General features: G+C 38.6%; 2 protein-coding genes across 3 annotated transcripts; one reads left to right on the top strand and one right to left on the bottom strand.

The window, feature by feature from the left end:
* Window positions 1-514: 514 nt before the first annotated feature.
* Window positions 515-4,120, top strand: LOC145500208 (uncharacterized). The gene is made up of 4 exons (XM_081479728.1): window positions 515-636; window positions 1,568-1,678; window positions 1,771-2,097; window positions 2,554-4,120. Exons 2-4 carry the CDS (start codon window positions 1,580-1,582, stop codon window positions 3,160-3,162), a joined length of 1,035 nt encoding a protein of 344 aa, XP_081335854.1. The 5' UTR covers window positions 515-636; window positions 1,568-1,579; the 3' UTR covers window positions 3,163-4,120.
* A 912-nt stretch (window positions 4,121-5,032) lies between these two features.
* LOC145500202 (phosphonopyruvate decarboxylase-like) lies at window positions 5,033-16,814 on the bottom strand. Of its 2 annotated transcripts, XM_081479723.1 has the most exons (10): window positions 16,451-16,813; window positions 16,309-16,359; window positions 16,198-16,218; window positions 13,445-13,720; window positions 12,456-12,615; window positions 12,251-12,306; window positions 11,871-11,977; window positions 11,395-11,611; window positions 9,419-9,616; window positions 5,033-8,213 (listed from the first exon to the last, which is right to left on the bottom strand). In XM_081479723.1, the coding sequence occupies exons 1-10, from the start codon at window positions 16,514-16,516 to the stop codon at window positions 8,031-8,033; spliced, it is 1,335 nt and encodes a 444-aa protein (XP_081335849.1). In that variant the 5' UTR covers window positions 16,517-16,813; the 3' UTR covers window positions 5,033-8,030. The 2 variants fall into 2 exon arrangements, with proteins under 2 accessions (XP_081335849.1, XP_081335848.1); XM_081479722.1 differs by having other exon boundaries at window positions 16,198-16,359; window positions 16,451-16,814.
* Between the last annotated feature and the right edge of the window lie 2,789 nt (window positions 16,815-19,603).

Here is a 19,603-nt window from a genome sequence, read left to right as displayed (position 1 = left end):
CTCCTCAGAACACAGAACACAGTTTGTGCAGAATGGTTCACTTCAATCCATTGACAAGTTTTTGAAGCTCCGCAATGCTAGCATTCTGAATGTTTGAAACCAGCCCGAATTGCGCCGGGTGTTAACAACTGGATGCAAACGTTTCCAGGAAACAAATAAGCTAAGCACGAGCTTCGGCTGCTTATGACCGCTTGTGTTCTCATTTCCGAGAAACCCACGTGGGTAATACCTTTTATGGTAAGGAAAATAAGCAACGCCAATATTCTTAGAAACGAACTGAGAGGTCACCGACTCAGCAAACCTTCCACGTACGCTTCCGTGCGTGACCAGGGTATCATAAACATCGAACGAAGAGAAACTCTTCAAAACGATTCTGAAGGAAAAAAAATCGATATTTTTCAACAATTTGAGCATTGCTTGCAATACTAGCCTTAACTGCCTTAAGATTAACTTACCTGACGTGGGGAAACCGCAATCGTTCGTAGCACTCAGCTGACTTAGGCAATTGGGCACAAGTTACAAGCGGAGTTTCCAAGAAATCACTCTCCGAAGAACCTTCCAGAGCCATAAAGGCGGAACTTCTCCCAGCTTAAGACGTGGATAAAATCTCAACAGCGGCTCTATCGTCTCGTACAGGTACGTTTCTGGTTTGACATATACAGTCGACTTGCTTCTTGCAGCAGCAACGACGAGGAGAGATAAATAGCCAGTCTTATTTCAAGTACACGCGCAAGGTTCGAGCGCTAGCTGCACCAGATCGAATCACGGACTGGAGCAAATTTTTATTTCAAATGATCCATCCAGCCATCGACCACAAATGACCACAAAGGTTCTTTATATCTTATCTAACCACGCGGTCCATGAGGTATTTATTTATTTTCGGCGAGTCTGGGAGCGGTGTTTTTCCCGCCTGTCCCTACCCCCAAAGTCATTGTTCGTTATTTTTACCCCGGGAGGGAGGACTTACTGCAGGGCGCGGGAAAGAATTCGATTAGGGTCCTCTCTTAGCTTCGGATCATAGCAAAACAGCTGATTCAAATAACGTTTCACATAAACTTCGGTTTACAAATGGCCGAAATGTTTCGCCGAAAGTTGTATTTTTGCGTTTTTAATGTATTCTTTTCACGGTAAGAAACACAGCACTTACAGAAATCCACAATATGATATGTATATTATATTTACAATACATGTGCTACAGTTAAGTATACCTGCCAACTACTTTTTCCAAACACAGGCGTGAGATTTTTATCCTGCGGGTATTAGGTCTATTCCGATTTCCTAAGAAGATCCAATCTTCTCCGAAAACATCCGGAGATATGCGAAGACCTTCCGAAGATTTTCGAAGGCTTTTCGTATATTTCCTTGTTCGAGTCCCAGCCCCGGGATGTGTTTCATGCAAAAACCCCTCTCTCTGTGTCACGCAACGAACCATGCGTTGCGTGACAGGGAGTGAAGGACTCTACAACGTGCGAGTGTCACTGCCAGGAATTGAATTTTGTTGTTTTTTGTCAACCAGCACAACGGAAACCACGAACTGATTTTTTTGTGTTGTCGTTATCACTTTCAGGACCGTGTGAACATGTATTGTGATATGTGCAAGACCAGGAAACTTCGAAGAGAATTTCCCTTAGATACCATGACGGAGAAATGCGATCACGCCCCTTTGCATTGCCTTAGGGTAAGTATTAAACTTAAAGAAAACCAAAGATTGCCGGTCTGCGCAGGTATCGATAACATCATAGTGACTTACAAATTCATATGTCTCCACAGTGCGTGACAAAGCACGTTCAAGAGTCCCAAAAGTGTTCTCAGTGCCCCCAAGCCGTCAGCACAAGTGACCCAAGGTACCTTGAATGCATAGCAACTCTCGAGAACCTGTTTCCAAAATACACCGCGCCTGATGCAACCCCTGAACATGCCGAGATGTCTTCACTGGAGAGCAATCAGACGATATCTGTTGTTATGTTGGGTGGAGACAGCACAGTGGTGGCGTACCAACCGTACGTGACAATTCAAGATCTCAAGAATTTTGTACAAACCCGACTCGGCCCTGCTCCACAGAAACAACGTTTGTTGTACAGAGAACAAGAACTCAAGGTAAGAATTAAATAATTTGCGTTGCGCACATTCGTTAGAACGACAACAAAGTGATAATTTATATCTTAGTTGTTTAACTTGAAGTTGGTTACTGAAATAACTTGAGATTTTCATTGTCTAGAGCTTGCATTTATACGAGCTTCATCCTTGCACTTGTGTCGGGCCTGTTTTCACTAACACGGGAATAAGAACTCTTGCACTTGCACTTGTGATTGCGTCGCTCGTGAACACCAACCTTAAATGATTCTAGCCCTGAAAACGAGCGCTAAATTCCCAGTTATGTTTATTTGAATAGCTATCGTGTATATATAAGCGCATTTAACGCATAGCGAATTCGCTGTACAAGTGCATGCGAAGACAGAGTTCCGCTAAAAGAGTATCGGAAGGGGGTGGGGTGGTGGGGAATCTCAGTTATCGCTGAGGTTAATTTTTAATGTTTTCCCTACTTCATTTCAGACTCATTTAGGTTCTAAACTGGCCACCTTGCAAGATTACGCTGTCCAGCCATTTAGCACTGTGCATCTGATTGTTGTGTTGTACGAGATTTCTGACCAGTCTCTTGATCACACGATTTTTGACTTGTTCTGGGGCTATCCCTCAAGTGGGTGCGATTATCTGGATGCATCCGTTCTTATCTACAGTGGAACGTATTATCAAGGGCTGGTGGATTGGTCTCATCATATTTTTACCGGTGTTTCACATTCCGGTGACATAATGGATAATTCAAAGCGCCTTGGTCACCATACCATCAATGTGAAGCTGAAGAGCTTGCCGGCTACTGTTGACAAGCTGTTTTTCACCCTGAGTGCATGGAATTCACCAAACATTTCCAAATTCAAACATCCCAGTCTACGCTTCTTCGATGCCAAAGAACCCAACAAGCAACTCTGCAGCGACCAGATGCAGAATGCAGCTTATTCCCAGGCCATTATCATGTGCAGTCTGTCCAAGATCAACGGGTCCTGGAAAGTATTTAGTTTACGCACTCCATCGGCGGGAAATGCAAAGGATTATGGTCCATTGCAACAAAAAATCGCTGGGATTATTTCACAAGGATTGTGTTAGAGACGGGTCGTGAAAATTAATATGTAGCTGTCATGAACTACAACAAGTTCTCTAATATAATATTAGTTACGTTTTTTTATAACCAAATTTGGTTTTCGACGCCTTTTGTATCAAAACTTTGATACAAAACGTTACGTTACTTTACGTCTTTAAATTTTCGAGTTCACCGTAGATATAACTAGGAAACCGTCGTCGGTAACGATAGTGGAGAAATAAACTAATGATCAACAAATAAAGAACACTTCAATTTGAAGTCAAGTACTAAAATATCCTCGGAGACCCAGTGACAGTCACTGGGAGGCGAAAGTCGAAAAGACGAGGAAAAAATCAAAGAAAATTATCTCCAACTTTTTTTTCGCCGATTTTTTCCCCCTCTTTTCGACTTTTCCTTGCCCCCATTGACTACCCCTGGGTCTCCAAGGATGGTATTTAAAAGATATTTTAATTTGCTAATGCAGCGTGTATTTTCATGTTTTTCGTGGTTTTGTGAACATAAATGGCTGGTACGCTTCAGATATGGTCACCGCTTTTAAAAGTAGCGTCCCGGGCTCCTAAAACTCCAAGGTTGTTAGTAACTTTTATGCTATTCTGGCAGACGTAAGCTGATTAACCTAAAATTGTGTGTTTTATATATTTTTTCCATGTTTTGTTTCTGTAAATGAATTCCTATCAACAAGATTAAAAGGGAGACTGAAAAGAAATGTCCTCAACAAATAACTTTAAAAGACGTCCTGTAAACGGATAGAACGGGGCCTCCCACATGTATCTTAAATTAGTCAAGAATATACAAAGTTCAGAGAATTTTCCGCTTGTGTGTTTGAAATTGTAACACAACTTTTTCGTTGGTTTAAGTGCCTCCTCTAAAGTTAAATTTAAGAGCATTCCAACAGATCAATGTTAATTAAGCTTGACAATAAATTTGTTTGCAATACTAACAAGCATCTGATTTTTCGTTTAAAAAAAGTGCTCAAAATCTGCTCAAAATGGAAAATTGACTTAAACTATGGTGTCAGAGTGATCTTACGAAAACCTCTCGTTCACAGGATCGCGAGAAAGGGAGTAAATAAAACTTTCATGGCGTCAAACATAGTTTTAAGGTACATTTTGGACCGGGATTATTTTGAGGCAATTTTATCAGTCATTGCAAGTTGTACGTTGCTTTGCAGAAGACAACTGAGAACCTTACCAAGTTGTCCAAAGCAAGTGCAAAACTATCATTCTGCTGATAAACCCTTTTGTTATTCTACGCGTCCCGAACAACTTGCCACGCAATGCTTGAATGGACACATTGGGAGATTTCAAAACATGATGTGATCAAGTGCGACCCACGCCTTATTCCTCTTACTTATTTTGCGTTTCCTCCACAATACTAGATTTGACCAGTCTGCGAAAAATTGAGTTTCTTACACCAGACAAAGGAGACCTTTTAATAGGTTGGATTACGAGTACGATTTTCGAATTTCAAACCAGTGACGTTTTCAGAGCCCTCGCTCTTCATGTTGGTTTCTGGTACAGAGTGTAGCTCATGGGATGAGACGGATACGTGACGTAGTAATGTGAAGCCTGCAATAATAGAATAATTTGGAAAGTCGTTCTCGTACTCAGATCTAAAGTCCACTACACGAGGGGACTTGTCCCTGCAACTTGTCGCAGGGACAAGTCTCATCGTGTGAACTAGCCATTTTCATAACAAAATCTAATCGCAGGGACTAAAAATTTAGTCCCTACGACTAGTCCCACGAATTCAAACTGGTTTGAATTTTTGGGACAAGTCCCTGCGACTTGTTCCTCGAAACGCTTCGTGTGAACTGTTCGTGGTCCCAGCGACCAGTCCCTTCGAGTAAACTCTTCAGGGGACTCGGCGCGTAGGGACTAGTTCCCTCGTGTCCGCCGACCTGTAAACGTGAGAGTTTGGATGGTGGCCAGTTGAAATCTCACTTACCAGTCAAGTCCATATCGCCTACAGGGTTTTTACGGTTGCGGTATCTTTAAAGAACATAGCTGCTTTATTAATTCCACTTTTTTTGGATTCCGACGCGTTTCGCCACCACGTCAAACTTTAAGGTTCCCATTTGAACCACGCCCAAGAATCGGCTGTTCTAGTCAGTTGCTGAATGTACTTTATTATGCCCGTCAGTCATGGAATGTTACGCAGATGGCTATGTGCTAAAAACCCAGTACATGTACACTGCTAATAGACCTTTTTCGCTTGGTTGGTTTGCTTTCCGATCACAGATCACGTGATATTCTCCAGAGAATTGTTCCTTTATCCATCTAAAAAATGCTCATTCTTACACACAGGCGACTGTCTCAAAATTTGAAAGCAAGAATTCTCAAGAATATCATCACATGGTCTGAAATGGAGCAACAAAGTGCCCAAGCTGTACTTCACTGTGGTAGACTGCTGGCCCGGGGGCGGGGAGAATACTCCCTTATATGGGTTATCTAGGTTTTGTGGGGTCTCAAAGGGTATGGTTTTTCGGTCGTTTTGGCCATAAATGGGGAATCGATTTTAACCATTTTGGTCATCAATAGGGTATGGGTTTTGCAATCTAGTCTTGAATTAAGTATGCTTTTTCAGAAGAAGCTACTTTTTCATCATTATCGATAAGGCCATCAGCAAAAGCGCTTCATAAATTATGTTTAGGGAAACTGTACCAGCCGCAAAGGTCATAAACAGGATATCAAATTGTTGGTCAGGTTACAAATAGGGGAGGGAAAATCGCAGATTTTGGTCATAAATAGGGCAAGGGTTTTGGGAAGCGGGCCGCTTAACCCCGCCCAATTTTTCTGGGAGTACCCCCTCCCGAGATTGCTGGCAGCTGGTCGTTTCTCTGAAGGTCCGAAAAATGTTTATCCCTGAGCGCGAACGCAAAGGCGTGGTCCTGCCCTCTAATCTTGAACGCTCGCCTCGTAATCTCTGCTTGATTTCAAGACTACCAGCATTCTATCACTAATACTTTCCTTCATTAAAATGTTCCTTTTATGGCGAGAACAATATTTTTATTGGATCTAGAGTAATATTTTCTTTTAAATACAGTACCAACAAACTGTGCCTATGATTTTATAACCGTACAAAATGACTTGTGAAGATTTTTTAGCCGTGTAAATGTACACTACCTGGCTAGGCTGTTATTACACCTAATAATTACACTGTATAACATTTTCAACCGAAATAAAACTATTTCCGGCTACATGCTATTGTCCATTACATTTCTAGTCTAAAAGTTACAAATCCGTGCTCCAACAGAAAAAAGTACTAAATAAATTAAAACTGTATTGAGTTCTGAACTTTCCTTTATAATAGGTTTCCCCTGCAATGCTAACCTTTTTACATTTTCCTGCCACTACTGACATGTAATTTGGCAGTGCAAGTACCACAGTCAACGAAGAGGTTTTCCTTACTGAAACCAGTACAATAATTATTCTGTAAATTTAGTTTAAAGAATGCAAAATTATTTGAAGGTAATTTTCCTTTGTGATCACATTTCAAATTCTCATAACCTTTTCTAATGATTGTGCATATATCGCAAGAAGAAATTTGATAAGAAGCATTCTTAGGGCATAAAGGATTACATAACTTGTCACAGTCCATTGTGAACCTACATTCTTAAAGTCACATGGTCTTTCCTGCACAATCAGGAACTATGTCACAACAAACAACAGTGTAGCAAGGAGTATATTGGTGGACAGGATATTAGCAAGAAAACCAGCTACTAGATTATATAACAAATAAAATTTCAATTGGTTTTTCTTTTTAAACTAGATATTTATAAATTTCTTTCAAAATCAAACAAAGTCTAAAAGAACAGTGTCCCAGCTGATGCATCGAGTTTCCATGACTATGGCCTCAATCAATTATGAAAGAAAACTTCCCATGATCAGTCAGCTCATACATCATCTTAGAACGGTTGATCATTTGGGTATTGGAGTTTTCACAATATATTAACTGGTTCCTAAAGTTAGTTTACATCTGATTGTAAAGCTGAATAGTCTAGATCATAGAAGAATACTTCATAACTAATAAGTTAAATTACTGAATCTTGTGTCCAATACAACAGAAATATTTGATGCTACTGCTGAACCAATAGTCTACTAGACTGGGTTCAACTCTTGTTTCTGTCGCATTTCATTCTCCCTGGATGGGATGCTAGCCTATAGCATGGTTCCTGACTGCTCAGTCTTGAGTCCTAAGCACAGGCTTGGGAGCCATTTGGAGCCGCCCTTTTTTTCTAAAGGAAACCACAATTTCCTGCCCTCTGAAAACTTTTCTACCTGTTTCAGCTTACAACAGCTGATGCCATCTTGTTATTAAACTATTTCTCAGTACACAGAGCTGATCAGTGCCCTGGTTTCCTGATTTTTCTGAAGTTCGCTCTGTTTTTATCTTTAAGCAAATGCAGTAGCATTTCTAAAAGGACTCTGAAAACTTCAGATATGGTAGCGTTGTTTACCATTTTCATGGGAAAACTGGTTAACTCATAGTTTGGGCAAATGGTTTGCAGAAGGGAAATTCTGAATTCTGGCGTGTACCATTTACTGGCTAGCACTTACTCAGAACACCCAAAACTAAGCTGAATAAAACTGGAGAAAGACCCAATAAAAGCAAATAAGTCACACATTTTTCATACAGATTTTCTGGTCAAAAAGTTTGCACTAGCTGGCAATGATTTCTGTTATGTGGAAAATTTTCCACTCAGTCAAGTCAAATGAGTCTTTTGTTACCATTTTACATTCTGAAATTTTGGGTAAATGGTAAACAACTGATATTTCAACAGTGCCACTTGACATCTGAAAAGGAGAGTTAACTACATTCCCCTCTCTTCTTCAGCAAGCAGGATCCCTTGATAAGAAAAATTCAAATTGAATTAATGATCAATAGCCAAGAAGTGCATGAAGTCCTTCTTGTTCTGGATTGGTGTTCTTGTTGGCCGTCCCAGATCCTTTCTTCCACCTTTGTTTGTTTTGATTTCTAAGAGGACTGGGCCATCTATACTTCTCATGAGTGTGACAGCCTCTGATACTTCTTCTGGTTGAACTGCAGTCATTACCTGCAATGTATGAAAATAAGACTAATTTAAAATTACAGTCGAACCTTTATATAATGGCCCTGTATTAAGCGGCCACCCTGTATTATGCAGCCAGTTTTTAAAGTCCCGATTTTTCACTCATACAAACGCTGTATTTGTTACCTGTTTAGGTAGCCACTTCTATTAATTGGCCTCGGCCACCCTGTAGCAGCCCTATGTTTGTCTCTGTTTGCTATTCTTGACCTGTATTAAGCAGCCACCCTGAACATAACAACTATGAAATTGAACATACCAACTATGAAATGACGGAATGAGATATTTTGTTGCGAACTGTAAGTCATAGAAATACAGTACTGTATACCATAGACGAGTAGAGGACAATTTATTGCACAGCACTTTTACACCATGTTATGTGTATTATACCGCTAAGTTACAAGTTGGCACTGAGCCCTGTTTAAAGTCCTAATCCCTTGAAAGAGTGTTGATTTCGTACTGTTTCCTTGCATGAAGTGTTCTTGTAGATATGCAATTAAAATTTACATTAGACCATGCCCAGTGAGTATTTTTAGTGATCCTGTATTAAGCGGCCAGTTCCTCAAGTCCTGAAAATGGCCGTTAAATACAGGTTTGACTGTAGATTCTGTTTTACTATAAATCTACCACAAAAAACTTGATCTAAATCCTCTTCACAGACACTTGAAAATCAAAAGCACAAGGAAGTATTTGCCATTTTGTTAATGCCTGGACACTGCTAGGCTACTCTCTGTCTATTACAGAAATTATAGATAGTGAGTAGCATAGTCAATAAGAGAAAATAATTCATGATAGAATGCCAGTAGATTTACACTAATTCTAATCAGTAGCTACTCAGCCGTGTTTCATCGGAGGTCTGCAAATCTGATTGGTTCTCTCATCATTTTCAATTTGATGATAGACAATGATTGCACCTACGCTGCTCTTGAAACTGAAAAATTCTTCTTAATTTTAGGCTTAAAAATACACAAAATTGTAGGTGTTGAACTGTAATCCTTTACAGTGTCTACTAAAACAACTGGTCGCTTTCGTTTTCTATAATAAAAATAATAATATTATTGACCTGAACTTGGCCCTAAAATCAGATTCAATGTGGTGTGAATGCAGCCTGCTCCTTTAAATACAATTGCCACAAGAATGATTAATTTTATTACCACTATTCAGCATGCTTTCAGTAAGGAATTAACACATACCGCTTTATAACCACAAGACTTGGCAATTCCCAGAAAATCAAATGTGTCACTCAAACCAGCAGTTGGCTGGCCTCCAACAGAGTCGTGGCATCCATTGTTGATCAAAATATGCTTAAAGTTGGGGACTTCACTTTGACCAATCGTAGCTAAGGCTCCCATGTGCATAAGGACTCCGCCATCACCATCGAGGCAAAATATCTAAAAGAAACAAATATCAAAGCAAATTATTTACAGAAACTGTTATCCTGTATTGATTGCAGGAGAAACACTTGATCATTACCAACTTGAAGTTTAAAGTGGCATTAGTGCTGTAGGGAGTTTAGAATGTTGCAGATGATTCTTTGTTATAACAAAATTTTCTCAATCCCTATTCAAAATATCCTTTTTCTAAATTAATGATCAAGCACCTAATTTACCTAAATTAACTCTTTGCTGATAATTACCTAATATTCATCAATAATGTCGTTGTCAAATATTATCACTCCATAGAACTTTAATTATATTACACAGTCAATTATATATATTCCATCACACTTCCAAGTGTTACAATTCTATTAATATCGATACCGTTCATTCAAGCTCACTAACTTCCTTTACCAAAAAAAAAAGTCATGTACGTGTGATAAATTGTACAGGTGAATATTTGTAACCTAGAGCAAGATTTATTTCAGTTTTGCAAAGTAATTGAAGCTATTGTTTGTGAGTCAGTGTATTTACGGCTCCCAGTGTCCAATATCACAAGTTGATTTTACAATTGGAACATTACTTTATGTTGAGGAGGTTTCATTATCTATAAACCCTGGAGTTTTCAAATTATTTTATACTAATTTTCAGTGTAATTCTTTAGCTGTGGCAAATAAAATAAAAGAAAATAATACTAAAAGCCAGAAATAAGAAATCTTTTAGGAGGCAGCATGGCGGAGTGGTAAGCGTAATTTTATTATCTTTTTTTTATATTTTGAATAGAGGAGACTTTCAAGGTTCTATTAGGATTTAGTTTCCTTCACAATTTTGTCATTTCTATTTTAAATGAGGCACCTGGGCCATCAAATAAACCACCACATGAAAAACATGTTTGCCACAGACATCTGGCTTTTCCAAAATTCCCTCACTTTTCCCAAATATAAATAAATCTCTGTTTGGAAAAGTAACCAAAAAAATAATCAAAACATCAGATATGGTAGTGGCTTCTAGTCTCGCTTTACAGTCATCCTTTCCAGCCACAATCTTTACTTGCGACTTAAGTTTTCAAAACATTTTCCTTCTCCATGGAAAAACACAGTTGAGATAGTTCCCTGACTTTTCTTCCAAATGTCAATTCCCCAACCCAAAATAAAATTCCCTGACTTTTCCCTCACCTTGAAGAAATTTTTTCCTTGGCCATTTCCTGACCTGTGGTAACCCCGAAAAATGTCCACAGGGAATCTAGTAATTATTATTGTGCAGTAACTATTGACCCGCACGTCGTAAAATCACTAATAATATACATGAAAAAATTACTCGATTCTGTTTGGCTAAGAGCAGTGCAGTTCAAGTGTAACACCAGTGCAAATTACACATCATAATTCTGGATTATGATTGACTGAAAGACAATAGGAACATTTCTAAGAAAATTATATGACATAAAATGACGATGAAAAATTTTGTGCTGAAACTTTGAAAAAAGTTTTCTCAAATGAGAAAAAATGGCTTCAAGAATGATCTTCCGGCACTTCCTCCGCACAAATTTTTTCATGTTTATATTATTAATTAGTAATCATACGGTTTTTCTCGTTCAATTTGGAGTAAATTTGCACTTGCGAGTTTTTCAAAAAGCTGAAATTGCACTCGCCGAAGCAGCTCGTGCAATTTCAACTTTTTGAAAAACTCACTCGTGTAAATTAATTCCAAATTGAACTCGAAACCATATGATTACCTATACTAATACAACTGTAGTTACAGTCTACTAGTGCAGGTATTAATAATATTGCCAGTACCTGTCTTTTGGGTCTAAATTGAGCGATACCAAGAGCAATGGCTGACGCATGACCCATAGATCCCACTGTCAAGAAATCCTTTTCATGACCATGACCTTTGGCCACGCGGTATTCAAAGAGTTCACGCGACAACATACCAGTGGTACCAACCACCACATCACGGTCTTTCAGAGCATCAACAATCACTTTTAGTGCTCCTTCTCTGTTCAGTGGATACCTAACAAAGAGATTATAAAATAAACTGATAAGAATTTCTTTGAAAAACCTATGGAGCAAGGCGAGAACCAACAACAAACTCAACCTACATATGGCACCGGGCCAGAATCGAACCTGGGCCACCTAAGAGGGAGGCGAGCTCTCTCACCACTGCGCCATCCCTGATCCTCTCAATTTTAGAGAATTCTATCAGATGTGACAGCAAATGGAAATTAGATATTAAGTAATTGAAAATGTACATTGACATCACATTTACTCACATGTCTGGTTCTTTTTCAAGCTTGAATGGTAAGAAGTTCTGTCTTCTCACAAGTAAACAGTATGGTCCTTTTGTTGTTTCCATATGTTTCCTAGCCACATACAAAGCCTGAAGAGAAATGGTTCAAATGATGATTAACCTAAAATGAAGGATTGGTGAAAAATTACTCCAAGAGGAAAATTTGGGGGTTTTTTTCTCAAAAGTGCCAGAAGTTAACTACATGTGGTCCTCTATAAACAAGCATATTGGTATGCAGTTTTTTGGGGCTGGTTTTTGTTTGGAAATGAATTGTTAATGGTAAGTGCCATTTCGTTTAATTGGTTTGAAACATTACAAAAAACCCACAAACTTACATATTTAAGCAGAAATATGTTGCATTACCTGTTCAGCTCCTTCTTGGTAATCAGGCAAAACTTGAAAAGGAATTCCACATGACGCTGGAGAATGGAATGTAAAAAAAACCTTATTAACCAGGGGTTGGGTAGGGGAGGTCAAGTCAAAAAAAAACCTTCTGAGGGAGGGGTATGGCTATTTTTTTTGCAACAACACAAGTCTGTAGTCATGTATAGAGTAGACATGCGCATACCAAGTATTCCGGGTGTGGCCTGTCCCTGTATCATGTGCTGGGGCTCGTCTCTTTTTCCTGGCTCACCTCTCCACCCAACTAACAACAACATGGGTATGCTGTACACACTTGGAACAGCTAGTGACATCAGAGGGTTCACAATGTTACCTAATCCAGAGTTCTAGAGGAAACAAAGAAAATTCAGCAAGCATTACTATTAATAATTTTTATTTAAAATATTACTGTGTAATTTTTAAATTTTTAAAGAAGTGAGGGTCAAAACAAAATGAACTAATTGCACATTTCAACATGAGATTTATTTGAAATATATTTATATAGGCCTTAATACAAGAGGAATGCTACAACAAAAATCATACTGGTCAATGTAGATAATGCTCTCTTCTCTGCAAAATTTCCTTCCCTCAGTTTCATAGCAACAGAATGCATGGACAGGTAAGGAAAGGGGATTTCAGTATATTTATTATTGAGGAAACATAACTATAGTAAATTTGGAACACAATTAAGAAATAAATTCTTCAATGATTCTCAGAATTTAATAGAGATAAGTTAAGACCTGAAGTTGCTCATTATCCCCGGGAGGAGAGGGGACTCCCACATAAAAAGGACGGGGATGCTTACCGAAAATTTTGAAAAGAACTCCTAAGAGGTACCAAGATCCTGTTTTGTGGGCACAGCTTGAATTTTTTTCATCCCTAAAAGGTACCAGTTCTAAAAATACACATTATCTGCTGGACATCACTTTTTTTTCGGCTCAATACCCTAAAAGGGTACCACAAAAGCTCCTACTGTGGAACTTTTGAGGCTGAACATTCTTAGAGGTAGCAAAACTGCTTTTTTAACCCCTAAAAGGTACAATGAGCACCCCTGTCGTTTTTATATCAGAGTCCCTTCCCCCTGGCTCATTACAATACATACCACACCATTTTATACTCCAGCCTTAAGAAGTTTACATGCACATGTAAGGGTTGTAAAAACCAAAACACACTAACCTGAAGATATACAACTCCAGCTCTCCCTGTAGCCATATGATAACCAGCTGCAAGAGCAATGGCCTGCCCTTCGTTGGATGTAATAACATGTCGTGACTTGGGAGTAACTGATGTCACATACGCACAAAAGTCTTTAAGCAGAGAGTCTGGGACGCCGCAGAAATAATCCATTCCATGACTGCACAAGGCATTGTAGAAATCTTTGGGGTTTAAGAAGTCTCTCACTAATTCAGTATACTGGCCAGCGTCTTCATTGCGTTCCTTTTGCTCTGCAACCTAAATGGATTAAGGAAGACACAAAAATAATTTCACAAAAATAATTAAAAAATAGATATGTTACACCTTCTCGGTCTTAACCTGAAAGTATTTAGACGTTATTTGCTCTTATATTTAGAATAGGCATTGTTGTCAGGTTCCATTCTCGATTTTAACCACTGACTGTATAGATCGTTTTCACCGTCACGCAATAAAAAAATAAATCGAAAACCATCCAGTGGAAAAAGCTATGAACTTACGATATTATAGAAGATAACTAAATAACACACTTCTCCAAGTTTTAGGCCTGTGCGTTTCCCCAAACTTCAGATATTCGTCGAAATGTTGCGCAGATATTTGCAGAGCCCAGCATGAAAATGCCATGTTGGTGTACCTCCGTGGTACACTAATATGGCAGCCGGAAAATAGTGTAAACATCTGGAACTTACTTTGGCTATATACATGTAGGCGACTGATTATCAGTACTGATCAAAAAAGCATTTACATAAGCACTTTTCATAATGCTCTAACTTCTAAAAAGGCACAAAATCATGAGATAAGCATATATTTTTCGACAAACTCGATCGTAGCCTTGTGTCACACACCTCCATAACCCTGAAATTCAAAATGCTCTGGATTCCAAACGAAGCACGCTATTGAGCTGTAAAATTGGAAACAGATATAAATATACCACCTCTTATGCCTGATGAGGATAAAAAATTTGGTGGTTCTTTAGTTTTGGTTTTTCGAAAGTGATGACATCACGTAAAAACGATCTACTGAGCAAGTTAAAACAACAGAAAATACAGTGCAGTCATTATGTTAGGGCCATTGCTCAGAGCACCTGTTAGGCCTGAGTATGTTTGATGGGCCCTGGATATTATGAATGAATTTGTCAACATTGCAACATATGCGTTGCCGATGTGAAGGTCAAGGCAACAGGTGACTGAAAACCTTATGACTATCCTGAAAATATACCATCTTTTTGCAAGCATAAAACTGCCCACAATAAGTGGGGTGTCCGTTTCAAGTGGATGTCTATAGAACAGGGACTGCTAAACGAAGCATTTAACTCTTTCAGTTTATTCCAGTCTGGTGTTATCAAATTTCTGTGGGGCAACTATCAGCCAATAGTTCCTCGACAGAAACACTATTGTTTAAATAGTGCACCCTAAAAGTACATGAAGGTTAATTGGCCAGTATTGAGGGCGGTAAAGGAGGGGTCAAGATCATGTTTCATGGAAAATAAATTGGTCCTTTCACAATTCACAGGAAATAGAATTGGCATTTCACATTTCATGAAAAACAAATATGGCATTTTTTTACACAACCTTACGTAACTTATAATATTTGAAAAAAAGAAATCCGAGCAAGAACACGAAGAGGGATGATTGTTCTGTCTAGGTCATGCAATATAATTTGTTAATAACTGTTGAAAATAATAGAAGACTAAACCAGAATCACGGTTCATGAAGAATTAAATACTTCTTTCTCATTTCACGGAGAATTATTTTGGAAAATCACAGTTCACGGCTTCTAATGAAATCATGATTCACGAGAAAAAAAACAAGCCATTTCACATTTCACGAGGAAAAAAATAGGCCATTCACAAATCATGAAAATACCCTTTAACACCCTCAATATTATCATAATCAAAATTCTAGTATGCTTTGGAAACTTAGCTCCAGTCCCTTGTGGGGACAAAGTTTAATCTATTTAATGAATTAATGAGGCCATTTCTGGCTGAGTGACCACTTCTTGCCCCCACAAGGGAATGGCACTAGGTAATATTTGCATTAGCAAAATGGCCTGAATTTTCCCGTGGCCCCGTAAACCTCGGGCCATGTTAGAATTTTAATAAGCTTGCATGAATCTTCATTATATACAAACATAACAAACTTTTTACAGCTTTTTATCGACAGAAACCACCCAACCCTAAACAGGAATTTTCTCGTGTAAACAGGATGAGACAAATTCACTTCACTTTATCTCGACATGTGGTGATCAAGTAATTTGATGTCTGCTTATCACGTCGCTTGCGTTACACTCGATGGCTCTTGCATAATATCACAGGAAATTAAAACGAACGTAAACTTAAATTGACTGCGACAACCTCGGAAATTCGGGCTAACAAGTCTCCAATTGAGGAACTAAACAAATGAAGCAAAGTCAAGCTAACATGATTTAGTAGCAAAAATTTTCTTTCAATTCTGGACAAAGTACACTTCGGCTTCTTATCTTTAAATTGCAAATGCTTGCACGTACAGTACAACTTGCTATTGTAGGTCAGCAAAGCATGAAATACAATTGATTAAAGACGACGTTTTCTTAAGGCAAATTTTACAAGCCCAACATCACAATATGAATCGAAAAAATTCCGCAAAAAGAGAAAAATAAAGTTGATGTTTGCCTACAAGCTAAAGTCAATGTTCGATACAAAGCAAGCAAGCCAAAGCTTCAGCTGTTAATTAATAAGACATTCACGGTCACAAACATACCTGACTGTCCGGATTAACCACCTGAAAAATAAAAACTACGTGATTTAGCAAATTTTGGAAAGAAATCAAAATTTGGAAAAAAATAGCCACAGTGAAAGCTTGAGCGCTTACATCAGTGAGTTTGAAACATCCTAGAGACAGAAAGCGAGACTGACACGCCACCTGCAAGATATTATTATGGTTTTGTTTTAGTTTGAGATTCCTTCCTATGTTAAATCATTTTAATATTAGTTATCCTGTACGGGATGCTTACTTGGGCGCTAAGAAGGGATTTACAACGGCGAAAAAGCGAGAAAACGGCCGAGCGATTCAGAGCCATGCTTACTACTCGAGTCTTATGAAACTTCTGTCAAGTACTGTAGCGTGAAAATTCGACACGCGCTAATATTGCGCAAGAGCATAAATTGAAGATGACGTAACTGACCAATCGCCGAATCGCGAACAATAATTATATCGGAACGAACAAAGCGCGGCCAAATATAACCCACAAGGTTTAATAGCTCTTGATAAGGTGACCTCTTTTTCGCAATTGCCAAAAAAAATAAGCTGGTAGACTTAAAAAAAATCGATAAATTGCCCTGTTTTACCTGCGACCCTATCTCTTTCCTTTTTGGAATATTCTGCTCCCAATCGATTCTGTTCGAATAGCCCAGTCTGGTCTGGCGATTGTGTTTTCAGACTTTTTAAAATCGAGAAAATGTGAAACACTGTGAAACATAGCTGTTACAAAACGAAGAAGAAAAAAAACGAAGAAGAAAGACAAAAGGTCGAAAAGCCAATTTATCAAAGTCCTCCAGAACTCAAATTAAAAAAAAAAACAAAACAAAACAAAATAAACAAATCACAAATCTTTTTTTTTTCTAAATGGGTGCGCGCATTTTTTCACCTTACCTAATGTCGTCTAGGAGAGGAAAATAATTGAGACTATTTAATACATTACCGCGGTTGGAAATGATAGAATTAAGAAAAATTGTTTATTTGGGCTTTGAGAATCATTGAAGGTTGGAAATGAACTTAAGTTGTGGTAGACTTTTTATCCGTATCCAAGGAAACTAAACTTTGAAACAAACTGCACGTAATAAGCAAGAGCGTAATTTCTTGATCGGATAATCTCTTCATAAAATAAGAACAGGAACTGAAACAATCTTCATCCGCTTAACTTCACGGTTACACAGACACATTATGACATACTCTCAACCCGTTGTGAGAATATTTTCAGGTTATACAGCTAGCAGAAAATCACATGAAAATAAAACTTTCTCCCACGCGAGAAAAAAAGAAAAACTTAATTAGGCGTAAATCCTGTACATGTCTACATTATTTTGGAGAAGAGTGGCATTTTTTGTTTAGTCAGCTTGGTACATAAGTTAGGCTGCGTAGGCTGCTTCCCCTACTGACTTTCCGCCTAACCTGCGGGTTTGCGCTTATAATATTAATGAGCTTTGCTTGTTTTGTTGTCCTATATTAACAGCCGTCCAACATCACACAATTGCAGCTATATTGGTGTGTAAAACCTGAATACTTAATGAGCTCGAAGGGGTTTCCTCTTACAGCTTCTTACAGGTTATGTTGGAAATGAAAAGATGACGGATTTATCAACCTTTCGTACAAAGTAAGGACATCATTGTAAAGCTCTTGCTGAACTGTCCTAACTATGACGTCATGTGTATTGCTAGGTAACCATAACACCTCGAAAATCACCTCGAAAGCCAGTTTTTTTTCAATTATCTCTGAAACCAAGAGACCATGATCACTCAGTTTCTCTTGCTGAAACTAATTCGATGACCAATCATGTTTATTTAATTTGTGATTTTTAAAACTTACAATATTCTTCACTATCTTTGTGAATTAGTAATGCTGATGGAACTGGGCCAAGGGAGTACAATGAAGGGAGTAAACTGCAACTTATTTCAAAATCGGACTGGCATGTATCGCAGGTTATTGACCAAGCGTGAGGTCAATATGGCTGGGTATTGGCCAAGTTCTTTTTTTGCGTGTTTATTGACCGAGACAGAGTCGAGGATCATAAACTCGCCAAAAAAAGAACGAGGCCAATCCAGCGGGTAATCCCGAACGGGCAATATAGCGCCATCTTGCCGGCTCGGATAGCCAATCACAGTACAAGATTTGGTTCATCTTCCTGATATTATCGTATCAACAACGAATCAATAAGAATTCTTAAACAACTCTTTCGTTTTTCAAACAGTAGGGAAAGAATGAAAGAGCACGTAATTGACAGGCGAAAGGTGTCATTGGATACCAGAAGTAGAACACTTAAAGTCAAGTTTGAAATTCAATGTATTGAACTTGCCCTTTGTTATTGTTATAAAATCAACGCTATGAGTTTTTCTGTAAAATATGTGTCAAAGCAGATTGACGTAATGCTGAAAGTTGCTCGCACGAAAGATCTTGGGACAGGTCACTGCGCAAAATTCTGATCTAAATGGCTTAAAAAAAGGACATGTTTGTTTTCTTTTCTTGCGATTTTACTAATCACTTTCATTTTTAACAGGGTTAACTCGGCTAATGAAATTTGGGTCTACTTCTTCACGCGAGACATCTTTGTTGGCGCTCATGAACAACTTGCGTAACTGGAAGGATTTTGCGCGAGTACTGTGTTTCATGGGAGAGACGAGAGGAATTAATCAAAAAAAAGATCACTGCTTTCAGCCTATCCGAAATAATAGGTCACTTGTGAACCAGTTATTCGAAAAACTCAAGAATTTCCCAACATTCTCCTATGGGTTATTCAAAACCCCCGGGTCAAAACCCAAGGAAACCCAGCTTTCTCTTCGAGATTTCGCTGCTAACTTGACTCCCGTGCAAAATCCCCTCAGCTTCCTAGGCAACGCGAATGTGGTTTAGCGTGGTCTGTACTCTCATCGACAACGATACGCGTCATCACAGTAGTCAAAATGTTGTGGACTCACTCGGCTGCACCTCGCGAGTCCACAACAAATTTAGCCCACTAAGATGACGCATAAGGTTGTCGATAGGAGTAAAGACAACGCTAAACCACGTTCGATTTGTTTTTTTACCACAATATCAACGTCAAAGAAAATGTTTTTTTCAGAGCGTGACGAAGAGCGTGACACATTGACGCGATCGGCGTACGTTGTCTGGACTTTTATCGACAACGGTAAATTAGCCAATCAGATTGCGAGATTAGTGGCAACTGTGGTGAAAAACCCTTTCGAGCCTCCGTAAGTTGATCATTCGAATCGAACTTTTCTTAACATGCATACACACTGCATAAAAATACTGTCTCAAAATAGAAGAGAAAAATTAGTTTGTTCGACAAACGCCTTTAAGACTGCTGTCAGCCACTGTTTGGTCCGACAAGTGATTACCCGCGAAGGAGAATGCCTCACCCTTAAAAGCCTGGCCCTTCTAATGTTTATAAGAC

Source organism: Orbicella franksi, chromosome 10 (genome assembly GCF_964199315.1).
Source record: "Orbicella franksi chromosome 10, jaOrbFran1.1, whole genome shotgun sequence".
Taxonomy (NCBI): domain Eukaryota; kingdom Metazoa; phylum Cnidaria; class Anthozoa; order Scleractinia; family Merulinidae; genus Orbicella; species Orbicella franksi.
This window is presented reverse-complemented; position numbering and strand designations above follow the sequence as displayed.